Source organism: Muscardinus avellanarius (genome assembly GCF_963383645.1).
Source record: "Muscardinus avellanarius genome assembly, chromosome: 6".
NCBI lineage: Eukaryota > Metazoa > Chordata > Mammalia > Rodentia > Gliridae > Muscardinus > Muscardinus avellanarius.
The window spans coordinates 42,518,260-42,543,372 of NC_137791.1; the positions used below are offsets into that span (position 1 = coordinate 42,518,260).

The following is a 25,113-nucleotide window of genomic DNA, read 5'->3' on the forward strand; positions in this document are numbered from 1 at the left end:
TCCTGTCTCAGCCTTCCAAGTACTGGGATTACAAGCGCCACCACACCCGGCAGCAAGAGTATATTTTAAATAGTACACATGCCTGTAATCCCAGTGACTCAGGAGGCTGAGATGAGAGGATCACAAGTTTGAGGCCAGACTTGGCAACTTAGACTCTGTCTAAAAATAAAAAAATTAAAAGAACTGGGGCTGTAGCTCAGTGGTGAAACATCACTAGGTTCAGTCTCCAGTACCACAAAAAAGAGAAAAAAATAAATTTTATTCCAAGCTAGTTTCCCAAATTTGGGGCATCAGAACTATATTTAAAGATCAAATTTTATCAATATTAGGCTCCAGAAGAAAATACAATTTTAATATAATTTAAAAACTATTTCCACACACAAAAAATGAAAAATCCACAGGTACAATCAAGAATTTAATCTTCATATTATATGATTCTATCCCTCATCTTTAAATAAAAAACTTTGAAAAAAGAAAATCAATTCTATAAAAACAAGACTATGATAGAAATATTATTAAAAATTAATAAACTCGTAGAAACAATAGAGTCTGAAAAACTTGACTCAGTTAAAACACTGAAGCTTCTCAGATTCTGCACAATTAATTTGTCTCATCAAATATTTATTGTTTCAAGCACTGAACTAAGTATCAGGAGTACAAAGGTAAGGAAACAGGATCACGGTACCCAGGGAACCCACATGATAGAAAACGGCAGAGTGATGCAGAAGCCAAGCGCCCATCACACCCAGCCAGTGTCTTCCAGGCAAGACTTCCTACTGAGGGTGGTACCCGAGCTGCCTCCTACAGGATGCACATCAGTGTGTTAAGAGATCAGGAAAAGGCACTGCAAACAGAGGTAACTGCAGGAACAGGGGGAGGTGTTTCCTCAGTGTTTTCACCAAATACCTGACATGCACAACTTAGAGGAAGAAAGATTTATTTGCTTATGTATCTGGAGATTTTGATCCATATATGTATATATTATGCTGGCTAAGCAGGAGCCAGTGCTATCGGTCCTTAGGGCATGATGGTGAGGAGTAGAAAGGGAAATGGATGAGAGCTTGTGTCGGTTCATGGCAGCAGGAAAGAGAAGAGAGCAGGCGGTGGCAGCAGCCAGCCTGGAAACACACTGCCCTTGACCGCACCCCCAGAACCCCCTCCCCAGCAACAAGCACCTCCAATGTGGCTGCCTCCAGCTCATGAGGCCTGGGAGACACTGTAAATCCAAACGTTTAACAGGTGAGAAGCAAGAAACAGCACACTGTCTTCAGAGAACTACAAGCACTTTCTGTTGCTCAGGCCTGAGAATCTGAGGCAGGAAGTTTAAAAAAGAGGGAGAGATATAAAGCTAGAGAGCCAAGACATGATGGGGTCATGGAGAAGGGTTAGGTTCCCCTGGAAGAGACTAAGTCCACCTGCAGGGGCCACAGAAGCAGCAAGGCTAGGCCTGGGAGTGGCACATCAGATCAGCATATTAGGTAGAATTTCATGAACTCTGAATGGAGGAATGGTTTAGAGCAAGCAAGAGGGAGGAGGAGTCTCCGGTAGATGCTGTGATTATGATCCAGGAGAACAACCATGGGGCTGTAAGCTTTGGCTGTGCTGTTCATAGGATAATGAAGTTTCAGGAAGCAGCAGGGAGAGAGAGGTGCTTGACTAGATGTGGCAGAATGAAGAAGAGGAAGGACTTAGGAACAACCTCACAGTTACAGTGTGGGAAGGGGTTCTGCCCCTTCAAAATGTAGGAGTAGCTGTGGCTCCGAGGTTTTTGGCATAATAGTGGGGGACAGGTAGAGCTCTGATCGCCAAGTGACCAAATAATTTTTAAATTACTAATCTTATGGATATTATGGAAAGACTACATCGAAGTAAGACATACCAAATTGAGCATAGAAATCTGTTTAAATATAAAATATCAAATTAGTAAAATAAGAGGCTAGTGGGAACTATGTAACTAAAGCCAGATGTTCCTAATCTTGTTATATAAACAAGTTAATTGATTAAGGTAGTTCATAAATATTAGCACTGTTGGAGTCCTTTATGATGAAGGCAAAGTTAACCCTTTGCTTCTTGCTGGAAATTAGTTCAAAGCATCACAAACTGGAGCTCAGAATCCATTTTCCAGATATTATAACAAATGCTACCCCATCCACTTAATAGCAGCTGTGTGACTTCAGACCTTCACTATCTACCTCTGTAAATGGATCAACCATATGGGACAGGACGATTGAGGAGCACAAAGCATTCAGAGCTCTCTGGGTACACTAACCATTTTAACTTGCCCATTAGATAGACAAAAAGCTGAAAGGTCCCTTTGGGACCATGTTAAAGTCGAGCGTGGTGGCACATGCAATCCCAGCATTTGGGAGGTTGAGACTGGAGGATTATGGTTCACCAATAGCCTCAACTACTTAGTGAGGCCCTCCGCAACTTAGTGAGACCCTACTTCCAAATAAAGAATAAAAAAATAGGGCAGGGAGTGTAGCTTAGAGGTCAAATGTCCCTGGGTTCCATTCCCAGACCTGCAAAAAGAAAAATGGGCGGGGGGGGGGGTCTTGAAAATCCAGCTAAGGAAGCCAGGCGTGGTGACACACACTTGTAATCCCAGCATTTGGGAAGCTGAGACGGGAGGATTGCGGTTTGCAGACTGCTTCAGCTACTCTTAGTGAGGCCCTTAGCAGCTCAATGAGATCCTGTTTCAAAATAAAGAATAAAAAATAGGGCTGGGGGTGTAACTTGGAGGTAGAATGCCCCTGGGTTCCATCTCCAGTGCCGAAAAAAAAAAAAAAAATCCAGCTGAGGGATTTTTTTTTTTTATGGTACTGGGGGTGGAACCCAGGGGCTTTTCTACCTCCGGGCTATACTCCCAGACCTATTTTCTATTTTATTTGGAAACAGGGTCTCACTAAGTTGCTGAGAGCCTCACTAAGTAGCTGAGGCTGGCTTCGAACCTGTGCGATCCTCCTGTCTCAGCCTCCCAAGGGCGGGGATTACAAGCGTGCGCCCCCACGCCCGGCTCAGTTGAGGGATTTAAATTTACTTGTTGGGCAGTCAAACGTTTTTGAGCAGAGCCAGGAATGGTAGTCCATGCTTGTAATCCCAGTACTTGGGAGGCTGAGACAGAAGGATCCAGGTTCATGGGCAGCCTGAGGTACTTAATGAGACCCTCTTCAATTTAGTGACACCCTGTTTCAAAATAAAGAATAAAAAACCAGGCTGAGGCTGTAGTCCAGGGGTCGAATGCCCATGGGTTCAATCCCCAGCCTCACCACCGGAAAAAAAAAAAAAATGTTTTGAGCTGAATATTTGGAGAAGGGAAATTTGCTTTTTAAAAGATTAGTTACAGGCCAGGGTGGTGGCACACGCTTGTAATCCCAGCATTCGGGAGTCTGAGACAGGAGGCTCATGGTTCGCAGACAGCCTCAGCTATTTAGGGAGGCCCTTTGCAACTCAATGGGACCCTGTTTCAAAATAAAGAATTAAAAAATAGGGCTGGGGTGTGTCTCAAAGGTAGAATGCCCCTGGGTTCCATCCCCAGTACTGAAAAAAAAATTAGTTACAAAGTCAGTGTGTTGACTACAGTGAAAAAGGGCAGGAAATAGGGAGAAAAACTAAGAGACTGGCTTCTTGTCGTTTTTGCCACTTGGGGATTGAACCCAGATCCTTGCACATGCAGCACTCCCCTTTACCACTGAGCTACACCCCCCACCCTTTCAAATGTTTAACCTTAGACAGGCTCCCGCTAAGCTTTCCAGGCTGGCCTTGGATTCGTGACCCTCCTGCCTCAGCCTTCTCAATAGCTGGGATTCTGGGTGCGTGCCACTATACCTGGCAGAACCAGGAGATTGTTATTGCAATGTATCATTCTGTATACATAGAAAACTATAATATATCATGTTATAATATAATCTGGGTAATATATGTAATACCCAGGTTTTGCTTTCTATGTACTAAGAGGTATTAGACAATTTACAAAAAGAAAAATAGAAATAAGAAGAAATATGTGAAAATAAACTACTTCATTAGCACTTAAAGAAACGTAAAATAAAATAAATTTAAGTTATAGTATATAATCCACAGTTTAAAACTATAACAATATAGAACTATTAGACAAAATATGAGGCAAAGGATGAAAAGTGTACCTATACACTGCCAATGCAGTGTAAAGCAGTTCTCTCTTTCCAGGAAGAGAGCCAGCAGCAATAATATCATTTCTATATTTATATCCAATAATTCTCATCTGGAAAAACACTCAAATAGTATAACCTCTCCCAAAGAAATAAGATATTTGAACAAAAATGTTCCCAATTGCACATCCATGAAAGTAAAAACTGGAAGCAACTTAGATGTCCACTATTTAAACAACGGTATGTTGTGCTATGCTTAATATTCATTTAAAATGACAAGCTTATGACTCAACAATTTCATTAAACATTAAACAAATATTTATTGACTTCCAAGCAAAATGGGCCTATGTGCTAAGAATACATCAAAGAACAAACACAAAAACTCCCACTCTGATTTAACTTAATTCTAGTGGCAATACATGAAAACACATACATAGAAAAAATAGTAATTAAAATTGCATAATACATAACACACCTCAGAGATTATATTGCTACTGCATGTGCATTGACTACATAATTTAAATGCAACAGCACTTATTCATTTGTTTTTATTAAATAACATAAGTTAATGACTGATTTTTAGTTTTTAAAATATTAAAAATGTTTTGGGCTGGGAAAATCAGTAACTCATTTCAGTAAATATTTAGTGAGGATTATAAATTATTAGTAGTAATTTATTTATTTATTGTTGTTTTGTGATACTGGGGGTAAAACCCAGGGGCATTGTACCTCCGAGCTACATCCTAGTCCTATTTTATTTTTTGTTTTGAAACAGGGTCTTATTAAGTTGCAGAGGGCCTCACTAAGTAGCTGAGGCTGGCTGTGAACCTGCGATCCTCCTGTTTCAGCCTTCCAAGCACTGGGATTACAAGTGTGCACCACCACGGCTGGCTTTAGTAGTAATTTGTTCTAATGGAAGACTCAGGCAAATAACAAGTCATTAATACAGTGTGATGATGCCACGATTAAGGACAAAAAAAGACAGGACCTCAGTCCCCGGAGCTTCTTCAAAGGAGACGATCAACAAGCTTAAATGCAAGGAAATAAAGAGACGTGTGCTACAGCAGGAACAGAACTGTGAGCTGCACATGCAAATTTAATCTTATAGGACTAAAATCTATGTTGGCACTTGTTCTATATGGGCCCATATAGAAAACATAATTAAGAGATTCCAAAAGCACACCACAAATACAATGCTGGATAGTGAGGATTGTAGTGCTTTTCTTATTTCAGATTCTCCTTCCAGTAGCCAATGGGCTTTGAGACACATCCATTGGTAAAATACTTGTCACGGGCGTTGCTTGGTGAGCCTGACATCTGAGCATGGCAAACATTGCCCTCCGAAACCTACAATAAAAAGGAGGAAATATGGCATTATCCTATCAATGACATGGAACTTTTAAAGTATTTTCAAAAATGGCTAAGGTACAACTACTCTCAATCGTCATTTCCAAATAAATTTCTGCTTCCAATTCTAACATCTACTGTTAAAAAACCTCTATAAACGTGTACCATATATGGTATAATTAAAGATCAATTTTGCACCATTGATTGTAAACATTTAAGACGTAATAAAATAAATAACGATGCATGTATAAAATGACACTTCACACAGACGAGGAAGGTTTTAAAAGTCTGCTGGACACTTCAGGTTTCACTGTTGTTTATCTTTTCCCTATGACGAATTAATTGTGTTTATTGACTTATGTATGTTGAACCAGCCTTGCAACCCTGAACCCAATTTGGTCATGGTGCACAATCTTCTTGATGTAGTTTTGGATGCAAATTGCTAGTATTTATTAAAAATTTTTGTGTCTTCATTCATAAAAAAATGACACTTCAAATGTCAAGTGTAATGAGTTACATTTTTAACTAAGGATGTGTATTTCCTATATTTGTTCCTCTGGGCAAAGGCCAGTTGACTATGGGGAGCAAGGGGCCTTGAGAATGACCTTTCCAAAAGAACTGCCTGCTGACTGAGTTTAAACTTGTTCTTTGTTCTCCTCGTGTTGTCTGTTTGGTCTTAAAATGCGTGCGCTCTTTGCCATGCCTGCAGCTATAACTACTCTCCCACGCATGCGCAGAACTACATGCGTTTATAGAAGCAGCATTGTGGCTCCAGGATCAAATTACCTGACCTCTGCTGAGATTTTTCTAGCCAAATAATCTTCCAGCAGTAACAGGAAACAAAATAATCTAAACTTTAATGAGGAGTAAGGAAAGGAATTCTTTGCTGAGAGTTAAAAAAAAAAAAAAAAAAGGCGGGTAGGGGGAGATAATTCTTTATTCCTAAATGACTACCCAGCCCTGAAGCCCTTTATGTTAGCATGGGATTTCTCTTGCATGTGACCATGTCTTCTAATAAATATATGGTCATGCTACTCACTAAGAGAGCTCAACATTAACTTGCTGATTTTCTGGTAGTAGAAACCATGTATTTGAAATGGGGTAAAAATTAGAACCAAGCTGACCAATCAGAGGCTTTTCTGCCACAGAGCCCTCTGAGATGAAGCTTGCTTCTGGGCATACTTGGCTGATAGAACATGAGTGTTGTATTGCCCAAGATCATCTATGCCACCGTGTGGGAAGAGTGTATCACAAAACTGGAACTCTAGATATTTAAGGTCTTAGATGCTGCACTGGTTACATAAACCAAACAATTTTATACTAGGCTGAAGTTAAAACACTATTCACTGGTGTGTGTGTGTGTGTGTGTGTGTGTGTGTGTGTGTGTGTGTGTGTTTAGCTGGGAATTGAACCCAGGACACTCAACCACTGAGCTATATTCCCAGACAATTTTTAAAAATGTTTATTTTGAGATAGGGTCTGACTAAATAACCCAACCTGAGCCAGGCGGTGGTGGTGCACGCTTGTAATCCCCGCGTTTGGGAGGCTGAGACAGGAGGAGCGCACAGGTTCAAAGCCAGCCTCAGCTACTTAGTGAGGCTCTCAGCAACTTAGTGAGACCCTGTTTCTAAATAAAATATAAAATAGGTCTGGGAGTATAGCCCAGAGGTAGAAAGCCTCTGGGTTCCATCTCCAGTACCACCAAATAAATAAATAAATAAATAACCCCACCTGGCCTTGCACTTGTAATCCTCCTGCCCGAGACTGTAGCTGGGATTCCAGATGTGCACCACCATGCCTGGCTTATCCACCACACTTTTACCATTCTTTCTATACGTACTTTTTATTAGCAACCACATAAATACAGGGGTTGTAGAATGTCGACGATTTTGCAAACAGTGGAGCTATAATAGCCATTGAAGGCGGGATCTTCTTGGGGTCACCAAAAGAAGCCCATAAGCACACGATGGAGTAGGGGGACCACGCCACCAGAAACATCAGTATCATTATCACAGACATCTGAAAAAGAAAGGGACATTTGCCAAGCACAACTACACAAAATATTTACATAGTTAACCCACCCAAAATATCATACAAATCTATCAAGATTGGAATTTAGTAAGTTTATGTTGTTGTGACATAAAGAAACAGCTGAGATTCTGCCCTTATTGCTGTGTGTGTGTGTTGTGGGTGTGTTGTGTGCGCGCACGCACGTGTTAACTGGGTATTGAACCCAGTGGAGGGATACTTCTGAGCTACACCCCCCGGCACTATTTTATTTGAAACAGTGTCTCAGTCACTAAATTACCAGATGCTGACCTTGAACCTGCCATTCTCCTGTCTCCACTTCCCAAGCACTGGAGTCACAGGCTGCACCACCATGCCTGGTGCTTTGACTGTTTTTGTTTAGAGGCTTGAAGTCGTCATTGACAACAAAATAGGCATGTTGGTCAATACATGACATCACTTTTAAGAATGGTACATAGAATTAAAGAATGCCATATTTCTTTGGTGTGTTAGCAGAGTACAAACGCTAGCTCTGACGAAAGATAAGAACACACTTCTAGTGCCTGCACCATGCAATGCGCTTCCTCTTGCTCACTCACTCTCTTCCTCTCTCCCCTCCCCATCTCCCTCTCCCCCTTCTCTTTCTCCTCTCTCCCCCCTCTTACCTCTTCCTCTTACCTCCCTCTCTCCCTCTTTTTTTCCTCCTCCCTCTCCCTCCTCCTCCTCCCTCCTCTCTCTCTTCTCCTCTCCTTTCCCCTCTCTCTCCCCTTCACCCTCCCCTCTCCTCTCCCCTGGCCACTGTGAGGTGAGTGACCCTGCTCTACCCTGAGCTTTTGGCCATGATGTTCGGACGCCCCACAAACCTCTTCTACAGCAATGGGGCCAAGTGATGAGGGACTGGAACCTCTGAAACTGAGCTACAATAAATCCTTCTTTTAAGTTGAAATCTCCTAAGCACTTTGTCACAGTCATGAAAAGCTAATGCATCTCACATTGTGATTTTACATAATCTAAAAAAACTTTCTAGATGCAATCTGAAACAAAGTTCTATCTTGAGTTCAGGCCATTTAAGCTGAATATATTTTATATACAGTGCAGATAAGTTTGTAGATAGCTCCATTGCATCTTGTTTAAATGAAAAAAAATGATAATTTTTACATTGCTCCTTTCTCTTTGCTCCTACAATGATGAAAAAGAGGTTTAAAAAGGCATAAACCCATAAGGACAGAGAATCGGAGATTAAATGATAGTTTGGTATTTTTAAATTTGAAGCAATAGCCATTGGATAAGTGACTAATTACTTACCAAACATGACAATGATTAAAGAATAAATTAAAAAAGTTTATTTGGGGGATACCGGGGATTAAGCCCAGGAGAATTCTACCTCTGAGCTACACCTCCAGCCTGATTTTTTATTTTTTCTTATTTTGAAACAGGGTCTTGCTAGGTTGATGAGAGTCTCACTACTTGCTTAAGCTGTCCTCTCACCTGCAAGCCTCCTGTCTCAGCCTCCCAAGTACTGAGATTACAAGCGTGGGCCACGACGCCCAAATAAGAAAATATTTAACAAACTCTAGATACAGATGGATTCATTCTCTAGGACTATAGAAGTCTAGGATCTGAAAGTACCGGATGGCTCTGAATCGGGGGGGGGGGGGGGGGGGCACGTGGAACTCAAGAGAACTGAGTGAAATTTGCAACAGAATAAAATAGACTCCCAAATCCCCTCTCCAGTTCCACGTAGCAACTGCCACTTCCTCTTTCTGGAAGAATCTCAGAAGCTCAGCATTAGGAAGGTAATAGAGGAAAACACAGATGTCAGGGAGCCTGGGCTCAGCTGACGCTATTGACTGTACTGAGAGCAAAGGCGTCTGCACCGGGCACTGAGAGCTTATACCTCCCACCCAGGTGAAAGCACCGTCTCCTTGGAAACTGACCAGCCCAGGATAAAACAACTGGAAACACAGTCAGAAACCCCCAAGACACAGCCCAGCGGGTGGGCACCTCTGAGCTTACAGTCAGCTTTTTAGAGCATCACACGCAAATGTGAAGGGGCAGTACTGACACCAGACACTGAGGATACACAGGATACACACTGACGGGCAGAGCAAAGCAGGGCAGAACTCAGTGCACCACGAAGAAATGGACTGAGCACAAATGATGTAAATACATGCGTAATGTCAGTCATCACAGGACATGAGCTACAGCCACAAAACAAGAAGAGGCTATTAAAAAGCAAGACAGTGCATAAAATAACTTTTATCTATAAAAATGGTTTTGTCCTATTTATAAAAGTGAGAGTAGAAATTTTTAAAATGTAATTAAAATATTGAATGATATGATATTGCCAGACTGGGGCTAGGGGGAGGTGAGCGAAGAAGGTCAAATATTGTCTTTGTTTAAAATTTTATATTTTGTGCAACAAAGTTTGTACACTAATTTTGATTTTTTTAATTACTGTATTAAACTACTACATTTTTTATTTGCTCTCTTAAATTTTGTATTCAAAACTTGTGCTTCATTATCACCTCAACACATATCTGGATATGGTTGAAGAAATCTTCCAGAAACTAGAAACAAACAAGCAAAAAAATGAGAGAGAGAGAGAGAGAGAGAGAGAGAGAGAGAGAGAGAGAGAGAGAGAGAGAGAGAGAGAGAGAGAACAAGCCTATGAGAATCTACTTAAGGAAAATAAAAATAAAATTAAATATCTAAATAAAAGGACTTCCAGTAAAAGAGAAAAGAGAAAACAGAGAGGTAGGAATTGCCAGAGGAATAGCACAAGAAGCCTCCCAGTAGGGGAGGACTGAGTCTCCACGCTGAGTACTCCCAGCAGGTGCTCTGCACAGGGTGAGCAAAGACCCACACCAAGGTGTATCGTGTGAAAGTAGAAAACCAGCCTCTTGTGATAGCAACACAGAAAACAGTGGACTAGGTAGAGCAGTGCCTTCAAAATTCATTGAACGTCAGCTGGCATGGTGGTGCGGACCTGGAATCCCAGTACTTGGGAGGTTGAGGCAGAAGTAGCACAGGTTTGCCGCCAGCCCCAGCAACTTAGGAAACCCTCAGCAACCTAGCAAGACTGTTTCAAAAACATAAAAATTAAAATTAAAAAGCCTGGAGGTGTAGCTTTGAGATGGAATACTCGTGGGTTCAATCCTCAATACCACAAACAAACATTTGTTAAATGTTACTTTTGTACACATGATTCTAGACCAGGTAAACAATCAGCCAAATAAAACAGGAAAATTAGGACTTTTTTTTTTTCCATACTGGTAATGGAACCCAAGGGCATTTTATCTCTGAGCCACACCCCGAGCCCTTTTTTTTTTTTATTCTTTATTTTGAAAAAAGTTTTCACTAAGTTGCAGAGGGCCTCACTAAGTAGTTGAGGCTGTCTGCAAACCACAATCCTCCTGTCTCAGCCTCCCAAGTACTAGGATTACAAGGGTGCACCACCACAACTGGCAAGTTTAAAAATTTTATCTCCCTTGTAACCTCAGAATTCACTAGAGCTTGTGTCCACCGATTTGGAGGGAGAGAAGGCGGGAACGACAATCCAGAAAAGAGGCTGGAAAGCAGTGACAGGCCTGCCCACTGGTGATGCGGCAGAGCTGGGGACAAGGATGCTTTCTGAGCAGCGGTCTCAGAAGGATACACTGCAGAGAAGAGTAAGGGCTCAAGGGTACCAGGAAGGATGGCGCCAAGAAGAGGACAGAGTGAGCCCGGTCTGTAATGTGTTTGGACAGACTGAGAGGAGAGAAAAAGCCTTCGCCCAACGGGATACTGTGCACACACTGACTGACAGGATGAGGAGAAAAAGGCGCAGCAGAGGGTGGGCAGGCCAGCCGTATGGAATGAACCCTGGCCGCCTGTACAGGGAGTCCAGCGACGACCACCAGCACAAACAGCCTAACAGCCTGGAACATGGAAAACCAGAAGAGGGAGCAGGGAAGTGACAGAGTGAGGGAAGGAGGCCAGGCAGGCCCTAAGACTCTCAACTGTGAGATTTTTGTATGACATATTATATTAGAGAAGAGTTTTTTTACAAAATCCATTTAACTGGGTCTCATCACATTTTACCTGAATTAACTATGTGTTTAATTATATATACATAATTATATATAATTAAATTTATTTAATTATATATAAATAAATGTATGTATATACTTATATATAAGTAGGGATTGAACTCAGGGGTGTTCTGCCTCCAAGAAACACCTCCGGCCTTTTTATTATTTTATTTTTGAAACAGCATCTCACTAAGTTGATGAGGGTCTTGCTAAATTGTTGAGGCTGGTCTCCAATCTGTGATCCTTCTGTCTCAGCCTCCCAAGTACTGGGATTTCAGAGGTGCAGCAACATACCAAACTAAGATGGTATATTTTTTTAATTGAACACTTTGATATATCTATGATTTCTAACATGTTTTCAAGTTAATTGAAACTTTTTTTTTTTTTTTTTGCAGTACTGGAGATTGAACCCAGGGGCATTCTACCTCCGAGCCTCACCCCCAGACCTATTTTTTATTTTTTATTGTGAAACAGGGTCTCGCTAAGTTGTAAAGGGCCTAAGTAGCTGAGACTGTCCAGGAACCATGATCCTCCTGTCTCAGCCTCCCAAGTACTGGGATTACAAGTGTGCACCACCACACCCGGCTCAATTGAAACTATAAAACACATGAAGGTTTTATTATTTTATATAGCCCCCCAGGTTTCTTTCTTTTTTACACTTTTACTGGTGCATTGTAATTACACATCATAGCAATACTGAAAGTGAAGCAGACATGCAGGCACATAGCACTTGACTTGCTTCCCTCTGGGCTCCCCCCACTACCAACCCCTCCTGTACCTGTTAGGGAGGTTGGATGTGATTCCTCCATGAACGGACACGACATTATTTGACCTGTTTCCTTCCTCCGCTTTCCTTTCCTCCTCCCCCAGTCCTTTCACTATTCTACTGGTCTCTCTCCTTATTCATATAAAGTCCTTTTTGTTTCTTATTTTCTCTCTAGCTTCTGAAATGGGAGAAAACATACAACCTTTGACTTTCTGAGACTGACTGGTCTCATGTAGCATAATATTCTGTAGTTCTATACACCTTCCTGAACATGACATAATTGTGTTCCTTGTCGTGGCTAAGTAACACTTTACTGTGTGTATAAACCACATTATCGTTATCCACTCATCTGTTGATGGACACCTACGTTGGCTCCATAGCTTGGCCATTGTGAGTTGTGCTGCTGTAAACATACACATGCATGTATCACTATAGTATTCTGATTTTTGTGAAAGCTTTTCAAGGATTTTTGTAAAAAGGATTTTTGATTTTTGTAAAAACTTTTCAAGGATTTTGACTTCTTACCTTTGTTACATCTACCTGATTGGACCAATCTCTGTTGAGGTACGCAGTGCAATTACTAGTATCATGATGTTTAATGGATCGAGCGATGTGGTAATAGCAGTAAAACATCACTGTCAAGGGCACAATAAAATTTATCGCAATAACTGTCATCGTGTAAGACACAAAAGATCTGGAAATAAGAAGAGGCAATAATGACTACTCTTTTAATGCCCTAACTGGGGGGAGGAGAAAGAGGAGATAAATATTAGAAGCAATACCGACAGTCATTTTATTGTTAAAAATTTTAGAAATTATGTTTGACTTTTAGTTCACTTAGACCAGAGATTATTAAGGTATGGCCTGTAGACAGGCCAGTGCCAGCCAGCCAGCTAACTTTGTTCAGAAAGTTTTATGGGAGCACGGCTACATTCATTTACATACTGTAGAAAGCTGCTTTTGCAGTCAGATGGCAGAGCTGATAACTGCAACAGAGATCATCTGGCCCATAAAGAAAGCCCAAATTATTTATTTTTTGATGCAACAGAAAAAGTTTTAGGTGTAGATATAGTGAGACTTGAAAATTTTCTATTTGTTTTTCCAAATTATCTCTCATCTCTCTTAATAAACTAAATGATCCTCAGTTTCTTGGAAAATATAGAGGAGCATCACTAATTTGCAGGCAAAGCCTCTAAGTGACTGCACTTTTGCTGCCTAGCTCTCAGAATGTTCTCCAACACCCAGCCATCTTGAGAAGATCACAAGGAGGCAGCCTGGACTTTGGCCGGTGCTGCTTGCCCTCTAACTTCACTAACCCCTTTCCTGCTCACAGTCTTAATTCTAGGATGTGCACATATTGGAAGGGTGATTGGTACCCCAGAACTGCCTTGAGAGAGGACAGAGGAAGGGTGACAGCGTGAGGGGGCCATAGAGAGCTGGCTAACCTTTACTTGCAACAAGCACAATTCAGCCTTCTATTCTGACTCCTGTTTGAATCACATTATCACTACCAAGCAAGCACCCGGCCACATTTTGTAGAAACGAAGGAGCTTAAATCCAGAGGGAGAGAAAATATGTCCTGCAGAGGCATTCAACTGTAATGTGTAAACATGACTCTTACACATCATTTTTCCTCCAATTGATGGTACACGTAGCCCCAGTGGGATCGGGGGCATAACTAGCCCACCCTGCGATGGGCATCAAAGCCCAAAACAGGCCATTGATCCAGGCCCCCAGGATCATGCCGACATAAGTGTTGGTGGTCATTCTTCTTCCTATGAACAAGCACATTAAATATTATCATCACATTCAGGAGGCTCACGGCTCACGGACAGCCTTGGCTACTTAGTGAGGCACTTTGCAACTCAGTAAGACCCTGTTTCAAAATAAAGAATAAAAATAGGGTTGGGGGTATAACTCAGGGGTACAATGCCCCTGGGTTCCATCCCCGGTACTGCAAAAAAAAAAAAAGGTAGCATCATTTGGAATTATCAGACTCTGCTTTAATGATTCAAAATTGCTATCAAGATTCTTTACAGAGTACTTTAGCTCACTCAAAGCCTATTCACATGATGCACATTGTGGGAAAAAATGACATATTAGCTGAAACCTGAATGACAAGAAGGATCAGCCAGAGGATAAGTAGGGAGGACTTTAGAGGCCAAGGAAAATAACATAGACAAAAGCCCCAAAGTGAGAGCAGCCTCGCCAAGGCCCAGAGGCCACCAGGGCCAGATCCTGCAGGACCTTGCAGGCGGCCTTGTGAAATAGGAATTGTACGAGTAAAAGGAAGCCACAGAAACCTGAACGAGGATTGCTAGAGAAATGGGACTGACTCTGATTACAAAACATTGTTGTATTTCCTTAGTATCAAAACATGCAACTAGAAGGCACTATACCAGAAAAGAGGTTCAAAATAGGAAATTTATTTTCGTCATTAATTTTCATAAAAATTGCATAGAAATTAAAAAAAACTTTTGTATAAAAATATTATATTGACTATTTTTTTTCCTGTGTCTTACTAGGGATTGAACCCAGGAAAATTCTACCTCCAAGCTACACTCCCAGCCCTATCTCACTATATTCTGAAGGCCTTGCTACATTGCTGAGGCAGACTTTGAATCTGGAATCCTCCTGTCTCAGCCTCCCAAATACTGAGCTTCCAGGCGTGTGCCATCACTGCCATCACTCTGGCTCATGTTGACATTTTGAAGAGCACATAGGTTAAGTGGCCACTGGGTGATTAATGGCTTCTTTGAGGAAAGTGCTGCTGTACCTATGTCGGGTCGGCAAATGGTCAGGTACCGATCCACAGCCACCACGGTGAGCAACCCAATGCTTGCCATTCCAAAAAAGATGTTCAATCCAGCATAAATCTGAAAACCAAAATCAGAAAGAATCCACCATCCTAAACACCCTCCCGAGAAACATTTAAAATTTTGACTCATCATTAAATATATTTCAAATTATATTAAGGGTTTTTATCTTGCTATTTTAAAATATATCTTCTGTTATCAAATTGTAACTGGTTTAATAATAGCGATCATGTCAGTCACGGGGGCACACCCTTGTAATTACAGTACCTGGGAGACTGAGATGGGAAGGTTGCAGGTTCACAGCCAGCCTCAGCAACTTAGTAAGGCCCATAGAAACTTAGTGACACCTTGTTTCAAAATAAATAATAAAATAGGGCTGGGGTGTAGCTCAGAGTTAGAATGAGCCTGTATTAAATCCCTAATACCACACACAAAAGAAAATTTATGAAAGTGTTTCAGTATCTCATTAATTTTTTAAATTTTAACACTTAAGGTGAAACTTCTATACAACATATTCTAAAAACAAAGTGCAAAGCAAGCCATAAATTACAGTGAGAATGCATATAAATTACCAAAAGCTTAGTATTCAAAAGAGGTACTTCAACAGGAGTAAAAGGCAAACTCAAAAAAAAAAAAAAAAAAAAAAACTGGCCAAATGATTAATGGGCTTTTCATCCAAGCCCAGTGACACATGAATGTTGATGGCATGAGAAATCCAACCACAGTAAGTATTCAATAAGATACAAATGATATCAGCTCATACAAAAAATGATGATTTTTTTTCTTGGTACTGGGAATTGAACCCAGAGCATTCTACCTCCAGGCTACACCCCCATATCTTTTTTTTCTTTTTTTTTTTTTTTTGGCAGGTCTGGGGATGGAACCCAGAGGCATTTGACCTCCGAGCTATACCCCCTGCCCAATATTTTTATTCTTTATTTTGAAACAGGGTCTCATTAAGTTGCGAAAGGCCTCACTAAGTAGCTGAGGCTGCCCGTGAACCGCGATCCTCCAGTCTCAGCCTCCCGAATGCTGGGATTACAAGCGTGCGCCACCACGCCCGGCCCCCCATAACTTTTTATATTTTGTTTTGAAACAGAATTTCATTAAATTGCCAGAGTCTTGCTACGTTGCTGAATCTGTCTGTGAGCCTGCCAGATACTGGGATTACTAGTTTGTGCCACCACACCCAGCAAAAATAATAAAAATTTAAAAGTCTAGCAATCTCTAGTATTTTGGGAGAAAGTGGTCTAGCAATCCCTAGTATTTGGGGAGAAAGTGGAGTTATCAAACTGAAATAATTGGAATAAATGAAATCACTGTAATTGGAACATTTTGGAGAGCAAGCTGTTAAAAATAGACATTCTCTACAACCCAATCCTTCCTCCCCGAACAACAATCTAGAGAAACATGTTGCAGATAGAAACAAGTATAAGAATATTTATTGAAGCTTTGTTTGTTAAAGAAAATAACTGGCAACAAATGTTTAGTCACAGAAAAACGAAAAAGTACATTGGGCTATGTTCATACAATGGAATATTATATAGCAATTAAAATAAGTAACTTACAGCCTCACCCATTAACATAGATTAACCTAATAACTAGCATAACAGAATAACTAGCATTGAAAAGGAATAGCATAATACAAGCAATACAATATCATTTGTGCAAAATTTAAAACACTCAAACATTATCTGACTTTTGTGTGCAAAAGTACAATAAGAAAAACACTCATGGAGAGAATGAAATAGTATTGGAGACTGTATGAAATGGCCTCTGACAGTATCTTTGAATTTTTATATCTTTAAAAAGAAAAACAACTTGAAGCATAGTTTAAAAATATTAAGATTTGACAAAACATGGGCTTCTAGTATTCTCTGTTACTCTAATTTTTCCTCTATAATCTCATCACTTATAATAGGAATCTATAAAAACCTATTAATTAAAAATTGGCCAGCCTCAGCTACTTAGGCCCTCTGCAACTCAGTGAGATCCTGTTTCAAAATTAAGAATAAAAAATAGGGCAGAGGATAGAGCTCAGGGATTGGATGCCCGCCCCTGGGTTCCATCCCCAGTCACACACACACACACACACACACACACACACACACACACACAGAAAAAAAATTGGCCAGAATCATATTTGCCGATTATCCTAGTGTAAATTAATTTTAACTCATATCATTGTCAGTAAAAATAATAGTGAACATATTTAATAATAATTCCCATAAAGGCAAAAATAGAAATAAAAATATAAAATATATAGTAAAAAACACAACAACCTGATATACAACTACATTCCTTAGATATTAAGATTATCACTATTTTGTTTCAAATAAAAGTAGAGTATTTCCTTTTGAATTTGCAACAGGCAAATTTACATATGAATATGGATATTATCACTTCTTCTCTAGTTAAATGTTAGTTGTTTTATGTTTTCCTTCAGGTTGAGAGAATTTTGAATACCCAACAGTCATTAGTGATTTTACTTCTCTTCTTAAAGAATGTGTCCTCAGTCACTTCTGAAGCTGTTTTCTATGAAAGCATCATATTTATTACATATTTATTATTCTGCAATATCTTACTTGATTTTAATTCTTGAGATTTAAAAAAAAAACATTTAAATTTACATGTCTTGGAGCTACTTTGCTTTGATCCCAAAGATCCCCAATACCTGACAGCCTGCATATCCAAATCTCCAACTTCCGTGCAGATCTGAAGCAGCAGACATGGGGTAGCCAATGCTGCTGACCCCTATATCAGTAAAGGCCAGGTTAATAATAATGGCATTCGTAGGCGTCCGAAGTTCCTTGTACTTAATGAAGATACCCAGAACTATTATGTTGCTGAGAATACTTATCACACCTGGGAACACATACAAAAATGTCATATACTTTTTAATGTTTAAAAGTAGAATCAAGCTGGGCGTGGTGGTGCATGCTTGTAATCCCAGCATTTGGGAGGCTGAGACCAGAGGATCGCAGTTTGCAGACAGCCTCAGCTACTTAGTGAGGCCCTCTGCAATTCAGTGAGACCCAGAACAAAAAACAGGGCAGGGGCTGTCGTTCGGAGGTTGAATGCCCCTGGGTTCCATCCCCAGACCTGCAAATAAAAAAAAGTAGGATCAAAATTAAATATTTAAGCCCCCCTAATGCATGGTAGGGTTTGCTTTGTTTGTGTTTGTATATGGGTGTGTGTGGTACTGGGAATGAAACTCACAGGCCATCTACCCTCTGGCTAGTTCCCAGTGCTCCTATTTTGACTCTTATTTGGAAACAGGGCCTCACTAAGTTGCTAGAAGCCTCACCAAGTTTTTGAGGCTATCTTTGAACCTGTGATCCTCCTGTCTCAGCCTCCCAAGTAGTGGGATTACAGGCATGTGCCACCATGCCAGGTTTAGGTTCATTTATTTAAAGAGTTTCTGCTGTTCCTTAAAAAGTAACATCTACACTTGGTGATTCACACGTGTAATTCCAGCACTTGGTAGACTGAGACAGGAGAATCACAGGTTTGAGTCCAGCCTCCACAATTTAGGGAGACCCTCAACAACTTAGCAAGACTCTGCTTCCAAACTTTAAAAAAATAATAAAATGGGTTGGGGGGATAGCTCAGAAGTAGAATGCTCATAGATAGAATTCCCATTATCACACACACACACACACACACACACACACACACACACACACACACCTGTAGAACAATGCACACTGCATGACTTGACTGTCCAAGCAGCAAGTGGAGCCAGCTTTCTGGTCCACTGGGATCAGAGGTGACCTCTCACCTTAGCCAAATTTCCACAACCTGGAATCTGACGCTCAGCCTCACAGTCTAAAACTTAATGTTTTCAGTGCCTCAGAGTTGCCTGGATTGAGACGATTGATGACTCGGCTTATGGATCAGAGGGCGAGCGTATTAACTTACAACGAGAGATGTTGTTGAGTAAAGATTGCGCATGTCAACCTGATCGACATCCTCTAATGTCGGGAATCCTGCCCGACAGCTGGCGGGGCTTGGCGAGACGACTCGAACACAAACCCACGAGCCGGGAGTCAAGTCAAGCAAGATCTCATTTATTTCTCTCCAAACAATCATATTTATAGCACCAAGCCACGAGGGGAATTCCCATGAGAAATAGCCTAGCCTATCCGGGATAAAGATCACTAGCACGTAGTTCACAGCCAATCCCAGGCCAGTACATGAGCCATTCATGTGTGCAGGAAGCTCCTTTAAAGGTAGAAAGGGAAAAACCGCTCAGTATCCCCACCCATAATGAATGGGAAAACCACGCCTTCCTAGCTTCCTCCAGATGAGATGCCATCTTTGCCCCTTTTTTGCTGAATCACTTTATTTAAAGTTTTGCCTTAGGCCATAGGCCGCATCTCCTTAGGCACTGTATGGACACACCCCATCACTCTAAGCTGCAGGGAATGCATGTTTTCCATAAGACACGAACAGGCTATGCTAGGTCTAATGATGGCGTGGGATGGAAATAGATTTCAGTGGGGAGGAGGGGCTAGAACCATTATCCAACTCCTAGGGACTAATGGAAGATTATGTAACAAACAAATAGAATGGTATTTTCCATGAAGAAAAGTACTTGGTAAGCAATCCCCAGTTATTGTAAAAGAAACAGGGAAGATTTGCAAGCACCTATACACAAAAGGGTCAGCCAAGTAAGAACTTCACTATATCTTGGCACTTCAATCAAAACTTTCATCTTAATATCCTGTTAACACTAATCTTTCAGTCCTTTTTTTTCCACCACACACCCCTGGCAGAATAGGCTTGCTACAGCTTAGAATTAACCATGGCTCTTCTCCTCAGAAACCTCTGATATTCACCGTGGCCTGTAGGAAAAAAATCCAAATACCCCAACCAAATACTCGGCATCTTTGTTGTCACTGTGAGTAAAGCTCCACCCTTGCCAAACAAGCCCTCCATTCCAGTAATTTATCAAATGCACCATGCTTGTTGTCAATCCTGATTCATATTTTTCCCGTTGGAAACATTCTACTCCTTTCCACTGGGTTTTCCTTTAAAGTCCAGTCCAGTCCCAATTCTGCCCCAAAGTCATCTTCTACCCACAGTGCTAAATACTCTTCTCCCTGAAGTCCCAAAGTACTTACCTATATTATACTTAATCATGATGCCTTATTATCTCTTATCTTATTAGTCTTCTCATGTAGATATCAGGCACATAATGAATTCCATGTTCGATGAGTACGTGGCATATAACAAATTTATTTAACAAATGAACCACAACTACAACTCATAATTAAGCTTAATTTATATTATTCTTGTGAGCATAATTAACACAAAATGATAGTAAATTTGCTAGAGAGTAGCTCAGCTGTAAAGCTCTTGCCTAGAATGTGTGAGGTCCTGGATTCAAGCTCAGTACCACCACTACCAAGACAAAACCAACAAAAAGAGAAAATCTGATGATTCTTTGACCCTGTATTTGTTATCTAATATTTTAGCATGCATACAAGAAATACTGCAAAAAAATTAATGAAGACTTTTTCTGGCTATAAATCCACTGCTTTAAAAAGCCAGATAAAAACATAGCGTAGTAAATTCCTGCCTACCAAATAACTTTATTTTAGAGGGAGTCTAAGGTACCAAGTAAACAATTTAGCTCTCTTCTCTATTCTGTCTATAGCTGTCTTAAGCATGTTTTATTTCCCTAGGTGTAGACGTTTTATAATGAGTAGACAGTGGGTCAGTTCAGTTAGGTCTCAGCTAAGTACCATCTCTCAGTTTGCATTTTTTTTTCCCTTTGGTGGTACTGGGGATAGAACCCAGGGGCCTTCTACCTCCGGGCTACACTCCCAGACCTATTTTTTAATTTTTGGAAACAGGCTCTTAAGCCAGCTGAGGCTGGCTTCGAACCTGCGCGATCCTCCTGTCTCAGCCTCCCAAGCACGAGGATTACAAGCGTGCACCACCACGCCCGGCTCTTCAGTTTGCATTCTAAACAGCACTCCTCATGGATCATTCCGCTCTTGAAATATTTCCCCTTGGTGTCTGTGGCTTTCCTCCAATCTCACTGGCACAGCCCTCTTAATCTGAATCTTTTTTTCAACTCTGCCTTAGCAAATACGTGTATTGTCCAACTTTCTGTCCTAGATCGTGTGTGTGTGTGTGTGTGTGTGTGTGTGTGTGTGTGTGTGTGTGGCAAGTTAGTTTTTAATTTAATCTTTAATTTAGGCTTAGCATCTACAAACTTTTTACTCCCATTGCTCAGACATTTTACTAATTTCATACACTTGAGCACTCTCCCTGTCCCCAGTCCAGGGTATAAGGAGGCGTGGTGAACTTGAAGATATGAAATAACTCATTAGGGGTGATTGTAAAATGAAAGGTGAGAAGGAGAGACAGAAAAGGTGGTCGAGTACATGTGAGCTGTGAGGAGACGGCGTCACTGAGGCCTAGACAGGAATGATGCCGTCTGATCTGCAGTCAGAAAGGCACTATCGTGGTAGCTGAGGGACTGTGTGGAGAACACTACGTTATATGAGGAGGGAGTGGGGACAGTAATAGGTAGACACGTTCAAGAGCTAGATGGTAGAATTGATTATCAAATTTGGGGATTGGGAGAGGAGGGGGACCGTCAAAGATGACTCTGTGTTGTGTGTGTGTGTGTGTGTGTGTGTGTGTGTGTGTGTGTGTGTGTGTGTGTGTACTTGCTCCTAAGTAGATGGTGGTGTTCGTCAAGGTACAAATATACCGGGGGAAGACCAGATTTGGGGCAGGAGGAGCTATCTTTGAGTTCAGTTAAAGAGTTAAAGTTGGACACACCTGGGTGTGGTGGTGCATTGACTGCAATTCCATTCTTGGCAATCTGAGACAGGAGGATCTCAGGTTTGAAGTCAGCAAGTAGCAAGATCCTGTTTAAAAATAAAAGCCGGACCACAATTGACTGCAGTTTTATGAGACTGATGTTGGATATAAAGAAATTACCAGGAAGTCTGGTGCAGTGGTGTATACCTGTAATACTAGTACTTGGGATGCTGAGACAGGAGGATCATAGGTTTGAGGCCAGCCTCAGCAATTTAGCAAGAGTCTCTTTCAAAATAAGGCCTGAGGTAATATGTCCCTTGGTTCAAACTCCAGTAAGAAAAAAATACACAGAAAATATGTTCAATAAGATCTAGGACAGAAGCCGGGCGTGGTGGCACACGCTTGTAATCCCAGCGTTTGGGAGGCTGAGACAGGAGGATCGCACAGTTTCGAAGCCAGCCTCAGCTACTTAGTGAGACCCTGTTTCCAAATAAAGTATAATATAGGTCTGGGAGTATAGCTCGTAGGTAGAAAGCCCCTGGGTTCCACCCTTAGTAACACACACACACACACACACACACACACACACACACACACAAGATCTAGGACAGAAAGTTGGACAATACACGTATTTGATCCCCTGATCAAGCTTTCTCAAGATCTGTAAGAGATGCGGTAGCAGGAAGCCAGGCATGATGGTGCACCCTTGTAATCCAGTACTTGGGAGGCTGAGACAAGGAGGATCTGGGTTCACGGACAGCCTCAGCTACTTAGTGAGGCCCTCTGCAATTTAGTGAGACCCTGTTTCAAAAATAAAAAATAAAAAATCAGGCTAGGGGTGCAGCTTGAAGGTAGAATGGTCCTGGGTTCAATTCCCAGCAACACACACACACACACACACACACACACACACACACGAACAAAAAAGGTGGAGGAACACGCTCACAGTTTCAAAGATAATAAAAGATGAATTCCGAAGCTCAAGAATTTTCTGATACAGCATCTGGAAGAAGCTGAATGTTCAAAGCCTGTCTTCAATGCCAGTACCACATACACTCTACCTTCCCTTTTTAGGACTCATTTTCTTTCCAGAACTTTTAAATCTTTAACTAGATTCCATCACCAAGAAGAAAACTATGAGAATTATGTAAGAGACTAGTGTTATAAAAATACCTTTTGCTATGACACAAACTCCTCCCCCCAAAAAAAAGTTGGCAATGTAATAACTAAACATATGGTTGATTTTTTTTTTTTTTTCTCTACTGGGGATGGAACCCTGAAGCATTCTACCTCCGAGCTACACCCCCCATCCCTATTTTTTAGTCTTTATTTTGAAACAGGGTCTCACTGAGTTGCAAAGGGCCTCACTAAGTAGTAGCTGAGGCTGTCTGCAAACCCGGATCCTCCTGTCTCAACCTCCCCAATGCTGGGATTACAAGCGTGCGCCACCATACCCGGCTTGACTTTTATTTTAAAACTATTTTATAGAATACTTTCTGTAACCCCACCCCACTGCTCTCACATTATTATCAAAATATCCTGGGATTAAGTCACTGTTAACAGTGCTTTATTTATCCTTTCACTTACATCCTCTTCTCTGAAGTTTGCAGTCCAGGAAGAGTACAAACCTTTCAATTGCTGCAGAAGCAAGCCAGCCATGTTTAGGATTCAGCCTAAAGCTGAAACCCCCCTGCTCTTCTTTACCCATTCCAAAGCAAGATACCTGTTAGTGGAGAAGTCCATACCTGCCAGAATCAAGTAAGCTGCAACAATGTTGTGTTCAGTCTGTGAAAAGACAGAGCCTTCTTCGTTTTTAGAGTCTGAACTGTTACCTAAATTATTCCTTAGCATTGTGGAGGGCAGCGATCGAGACCGCTTCATAACAAGCCTTCGATAATTATAAACTGTTGTAAAGGCCCATGAGAAAACGTTTTTCAGAATCAATCATTTCCACTTAGAGACCTCAAAGAAGGGCCTTTTCATAGAGGCCCTCCCTAAACAAATGTAACTGGGCCAGAGGAAAGGATTTTTTAATTCCCAGAGCAAGGGAACAGCTTATTAGGAAAACAAAAAGAGAAATACCAATTACCACATATTTTAGCCCATTTGGGCATCAGTATTATATTTAAGCAGATTATCAAGCACACACATCCTATTTAAACAAAATCAGAAAGTGCAGGAGCTAACTTCACTGATTTCTGCCTGAAATTAAGAACTAGCCTTGGTCCTCTGTAACCAAATTAAGAAGGCTATTTTCTATCAACTCATTGAATTTTTCCACTTCAGTTCCCTTTTCTTAATTTAAGTAGATAGAGTAGTTTTTCCCCATATTTAAAAATATTTCCTCTCCATTAGGTGCCAATATTGTCTAGTTATATCCTTTCTTATGAGGATTTTCCCTTTTTTCAAACCAAATGAGAATGTTATACACACACACACACACACACACACACACACACACACACACACATATATTTTGGTATATACACACACACTCACACAAACATATATAAACATCATGCAACTTGTTTCCCCATAAAATGCCATACTATAAATTTCAGGTCAACAAGTCTAATTTATCAAAAGCTACATGCAGGTACCAATAGCCTGGATCTGGCATGACCTACCACTCCACCATCTCCTCAGTTAATTTACCCTGTCTTTTGATATACACAAGTAATTAACAGTACATGGTGATGGTAACCCCTTCAGCCAAGTAGCCAGGTTCAATCATCCATTCATCTTGCAAAGTACACAGTAATTCTAATGGTCTGTGTTGTCATGTTATAATGTGAAAAATTAATTGCAATCTATTATGAGCATGGATTGAGAATGACAAGGTTTCTCTACCTTTTTTCCATATTCTTTATGCCATGTAACATTAAAATGATTCGACAGCAAACTTCTTAAAATCAATAAATTTTTTTTTTTTTGCCAGGCATGTTGACACATGCTTGTAATCCCAGCATTTGGGAGGCTGAGACAGGAGGATCATGGTTCACAGACAGCTTCAGCTAGTGAGGCCCTTTGCAACTCAGTGAGACCCTGTTTCACAATAAAAAATAAAAAAAATAGGGCTGGGGGGTGTAGCTCAGAGGTAGAATGCCCCGGGTTCCATCCCAGTACTGCAATAAATAAATAAATAATAAATAAATATTTTTAAAAAACTGTTTTTTGAACCAGGCATGGTGGCG

The 25,113-nt window shown here is 40.9% G+C and overlaps 1 protein-coding gene across 1 annotated transcript; it reads right to left on the reverse strand.

Moving 5' to 3' along the window:
- Window positions 1-5,356: 5,356 nt before the first annotated feature.
- Window positions 5,357-23,770, reverse strand: RRH (retinal pigment epithelium-derived rhodopsin homolog; the record flags this gene model as incomplete). Its single annotated transcript, XM_080697172.1, has 7 exons — window positions 5,357-5,474; window positions 7,315-7,493; window positions 12,846-13,014; window positions 13,942-14,095; window positions 15,097-15,196; window positions 17,811-18,001; window positions 23,665-23,770. 7 exons carry the CDS (start codon window positions 23,768-23,770, stop codon window positions 5,357-5,359), a joined length of 1,017 nt encoding a protein of 338 aa, XP_080553298.1.
- Window positions 23,771-25,113: the final 1,343 nt, after the last annotated feature.